At 42.2% G+C, this 4,741-nt stretch overlaps 1 protein-coding gene across 1 annotated transcript; it reads left to right on the top strand.

Annotated features, from left to right (window-relative positions):
* The first annotated feature begins 1,330 nt into the window (after positions 1-1,330).
* Positions 1,331-4,458, top strand: LOC112743223 (protein MAIN-LIKE 1-like). The gene is made up of 4 exons (XM_029292523.1): positions 1,331-1,402; positions 2,201-2,943; positions 3,026-3,113; positions 3,193-4,458. The coding sequence occupies exons 1-4, from the start codon at positions 1,331-1,333 to the stop codon at positions 4,456-4,458; spliced, it is 2,169 nt and encodes a 722-aa protein (XP_029148356.1).
* The last annotated feature ends 283 nt before the right edge of the window (positions 4,459-4,741 follow it).

Here is a 4,741-nt window from a genome sequence, read left to right as displayed (position 1 = left end):
CGCAAATATTAAGAGCGTGACATATAATTAACATTTTGTGTTACAATAGCACTCATCCTTTGCCATGCTTCTCATTTTTTCAATAGTGGGCCTTTGTGGATGTCATTCAAACACAAAGATAGCTCCTCTTCAAAACCATCACCAGCCCATTCTATTCCCATTTCTACATCCACTAAATTCTAATAAAACATGTCTTTATCTGTTACAAATCATAAACCCTAACTTTACTTATTTTTCTCTGAGTTGAATTTAATTATTAGTTTATTATATATTAATATTTAATTAGATATAGGTATTTTATATACGTTATATTTTTAGTGACATTATAATATATAATTAGAAAAATGTGCAAAACTTTTTTAAAGTTCATACTTCAATCTATCATGTATTTATTTATTTTTATTGTGCATTAATGTACTTACTATTTCATTTCAGCACTTTTTATATATATGTACATTCAATAATATTAAATAGATAATAATATACAATTATTTAATTTAATTTAATATTTATAATTTTATGCACATAATATTTACAATTACTCATTTATTATATAAGATAAAATTACTCGTTTATTCTAATAGTAAAATTTTGTGTACTCCAATTTTTTTTATTTTTTAGACACAAATTGGAGGGTCCGATTTGTGTTCTCAAAAATCGGATGGTCCAATTTTTGCTGCTAATACGTAAAATACTTATACACTCCATATCTTAATCATAAAACAACTAAAGATGGAAAAAGCTTTGTTGGGATGGTACATTTAACGGCTCTTTTTTTTATGGAAATAAAAATGATATATTTTAATATTGGGGCAAAAAACCCATATATACCAAGGAGAGATCAAAATTACCGAAATCAGCCAAACCAGAAATTCAAACCTGAATCAACCAGGACGAATTATTATATAATTCGAATCAATAAGATTCGAATTATACTCTCAAGTAATTCGAATTGATATAATTCGAATTATCTCCATGCAACAAATGAACGTAATTCGAATCAATATGATTCGAATTATAGTTATCCAAAAAATCATGTAATTCGAATCAATACGTTTCGAATTTACATAACCTATTTCGAACTTAGTTAACTCGAATTACTAGGAGAAGTTTATGATAGAGAGGTTCGAATCAAGTTGATTCGAATTAGGGTTAAAACAGATTTCCATAGTAATTCGAATCAAGTTGATTCGAATTACAACTGTTTCGGCTATAAAAGGAGTTCGAACCAAGTTCATTCGAATCAGTTTGTCTTTCTCTAACCCCACCAAATCCCAGAGAAAACGACCAACCTTTCGTACGAGTAAGAGGAGATCGCCTTTTTTTGTCGATGGGGGACGATCCGGGAAGGCTTTATCGTTTGGATGGAGTTGCGCACATCGCCGGTGTCATCAACGACGAGGTTAGTGGTTTATGGTTTAGCGTTTTATGATAACGGTATTTGTTAATGGTTTTTGATAATGGTTTATGTTACTGTTAGTGGTTTAGGATAGTGGTTTAGGAGAGTGGTGCAGGCTAGTGGTTTATTGTTAATGGTTTTTTATAGCGGTTTATTTTAGTGTTAGCGGTTTAAGCAAGCGGTTTAGGCTATTGGGTTTTGTTAGTGGTATTTGAAGTTGGTTTTTTTAAGCGGTTTGTGCTAATTGTTTTGGATAGTGGTTTTAGTGATGGTTAGCGGTTTAGGGGGTTTTTTGAGTTGGTGGTGTATGGTAGTGGGTTTTTTTAATGGTTTTTTATAGCGGTTTATTTTAGTGTTAGCGGTTTAAGCAAGCGGTTTAGGCCAGTGGTTTTTGTTAGTGGTATTTGAAATTGGTTTTCTTAAGGGGTTTGTGCAAATTGTTTTGGATAGTGGTTTTTGTGATGGTTAGCGGTTTAGGGGGTGGTCTGAGTTGGTGGTGTATGGTAGTGGGTTTTGTTAATGGTTTTTTATAGCGGTTTATTTTAGTGTTAGCGGTTTAACTAAGCGGTTTAGCGGTTTAGTGGTTAATGGTAGTGGTTTATGATAAATGTGATCATGCATCTGTTTTTGTTAATGGTATTTGCACTAGGTTTGAGTGAGCGGTTTCTGTATAAAATGTTGGTCGTTTGTTTCATTTATCTTTTACACATGACGTTTTATTTTCTGGTTCCTTATGAAACATATTGTTTATGTTAGTGGGTTGTGCATCTCTTCTAATTATGCGGTTTATGTACTGGCCAGCCTCGTCGTTGCATATCCAGCGTTAGGCGGCAGCAGGGGATGCGTCTTGATGAGAGGTACGTTCCGTACCTGCAGATGGCCGGATTGTACCATCTTGCGAGACTGAATGACAGATGGTTCCGACTAGATGAGCCCCTAGTCAGCGCATTCGTCGAGAGGTGGCGGCCTGAGACGCACACCTTCCACATGCCTTTCGGAGAGTGCACCATCACTCTTCAGGACGTCGCATACCAGCTGGGGTTGCCAGTGGACGGAGATTACGTTAGTGGTTGCCTGACAGACTTCCACCTTTATATTGAGGGTGGGAGACCTGCTTGGCAGTGGTTCCATGAGTTGCTCGGTGTTTTACCTCCCGAAAACCAGGTGCAGAAATTCGCAGTCAACTGCACCTGGTTTCAGGAGACATTTGCAGAGTGTCCAGACGGGGCTGATGAGGAGACAGTTAGGCGCTTTGTCCGGGCCTATATCATGATGTTATTGGGCACGCAGCTCTTTGCCGACAAGTCCGGCAATCGTATACACATCAGATGGCTACCTTATGTTGCTCGGCTTGAGGAGATGGGTCGCTACAGTTGGGGGTCGGCGGCACTTGCATGGTTGTACAGGTGCATGTGCCGAGTCGCCAACAGACATGTGGTGAAGTTAGCTGGCCCTTTACAGTTACTACAGTCTTGGATATTCTGGAGGTTTCCCACTCTTAGACCATCTGGGTATGATGAGATTAGCTGGCCCCTTGCCTCGAGGTACCGTTGTTGTTTTGTATTATATATTCTTCTCGTATTTATTTTCGATTATGAAACCAATTTTAATGTTTCTCGTACGCAGATGGTCTGGTTACAATCCTGGGATTAGCAACAAGGGACCTCGGGTACAGATGGCTCGCCTGAAGATCGACTTGTTACAGCCTCGGCAGGTAAGTACGCAGAACATGTGTATTTCAAGTCATTGTTTCAGTTTATATTGTCCAACCCTTTTAATTTTTATTTTTCCAGTTCATATGGATGCCCTATAGCGCACTAGACGTCATCCAGGTTGTACATCCGGAGGTCTTGGAGCCTCGGCATACGATGTTATGGCGGTGCAGGACGTCCCTGATTTACTTTGCGGTTGTGGAGTGGCATCAGGTTGATAGAGTTTTACCTCAGTTTGGCGGCGTTCAGCCCATACCGTCTCCCGCCTTGAACATCGACTTCTTGATGTCGAAGGATGGGAGAGGAGGTGACCGTTGGTTCCCGGCACAGTACGCTGACTGGCACGTTCACTGGCAGGAGCGTGCGGAGCACATTCTACAGTTTGACATCGTCCCCGACCCCGGTCCGTCACACGATTTCTTGACATGGTGGTATCAGCACGGAAAGAGGTTTCTGTCGCCGGAGATGTTATTGGGGGATCCGAGAGGTATTCCTATTCCAGATGAGGCTACGCAGAGGGGTGCAGGTCGACTTCCAGATATGGACCGGGTCGAGGACGTTCCCGACAGACGTCGTATTGAGCGGAGAGCTCGAGTTGGGACACGTCGTAGCCAGCGGGAGTGGATCGGGGCGGATCTTGCTATGGATGACGTCGAACCCCCAGTTAGGGGTGGCGGGAGAGTTCGTGGTCGTGGAGGCAGGAGGAGAGTGGGTGCTGCTAGAGAGGGTGCCCAGATGCCTATGGGAGGTGATGTTGCGGGGGTTGATAGGGCCCATCGGGGCGGACATGAGGGTGGGTCGCGTGGATCTGGTATGGGAGATCCGACGACTCACACTGATGCTGGGCTTGGTGGTGGAGGTCTTGGAGATTACTTCGTAGGTGTTCCCGGTGATGATCATACCCTCCAGGAGAGTACTCCATGGGTGAGTCCGAGCTCGATGTTTGGAGACTTGCTTGCTAGTGATGGCATTGTGGCCGAGTTTGGTGGACCGCATTTCCTTGACGATATCCGGACCATCATGCAGGAGGATGAGGCAGCAGCCGGACGGGTTCAGACGACAGGGACACAGCCACCCCTGGATGTGGATCTGAACGAGCCTGCCACGGTAGCTCCCCCGCATCCTTTTGCCATGGGTGGGACCCCAGCATCGGTCCAGACTGTTGGGTCACATTCAGTTGCCGGCCCGTCATCATCCAGACCCGTGCATTCTGCGCGTGTGAGCCCGATACAGCCAGTTCCGGATGACAGCGACGAGTCTATTGAGGATGAGGAGCCACTTATACGGAGGAGTTTCCGGACACGGGTGCCACGCCGTTGCGGCACTGGATCGCACCTATTTAGATGATTTATGGATAGTGGTGTATGTCATGTTGTTATATTTATATTTATGTTGTCTACCTTATTGGTTGGTTATCTTTGTTATGGTATGTACGTTGTAGTTATGTTATTTGATGTTATGGTATGTACTTTGTTGTTTTGTTATGTCATATACTATGATGTATTCCACTTTTCTGTTATGATATATAGTTTCATGTTATGTTATTCATTATGATTCATCCCTCGCGGTAATGTTGTTTGTTTTAGAAACTAATTTCAATCATTTAAAACATATTCAGCATGAAATATTT

Source organism: Arachis hypogaea, chromosome 14 (genome assembly GCF_003086295.3).
Source record: "Arachis hypogaea cultivar Tifrunner chromosome 14, arahy.Tifrunner.gnm2.J5K5, whole genome shotgun sequence".
In the NCBI taxonomy this organism is placed as follows: Eukaryota; Viridiplantae; Streptophyta; class Magnoliopsida; order Fabales; family Fabaceae; genus Arachis; species Arachis hypogaea.
The sequence above is the reverse complement of the archived record's forward strand: the minus strand, read 5'-3'. Positions and strand labels throughout refer to the sequence as shown.

Excerpts from the sequence above, each read along its gene's own strand:
- LOC112743223 (XM_029292523.1), top strand. The coding sequence starts at position 1,331 with ATGGGGGACGATCCGGGAAGGCTTTATCGTTTGGATGGAGTTGCGCAC. Across the intron at positions 1,403-2,200 it reads CCGGTGTCATCAACGACGAG|CCTCGTCGTTGCATATCCAG; the intron begins GTTAGTGGTTTA and ends TGTACTGGCCAG. Across the intron at positions 2,944-3,025 it reads AGCTGGCCCCTTGCCTCGAG|ATGGTCTGGTTACAATCCTG; the intron begins GTACCGTTGTTG and ends TCTCGTACGCAG.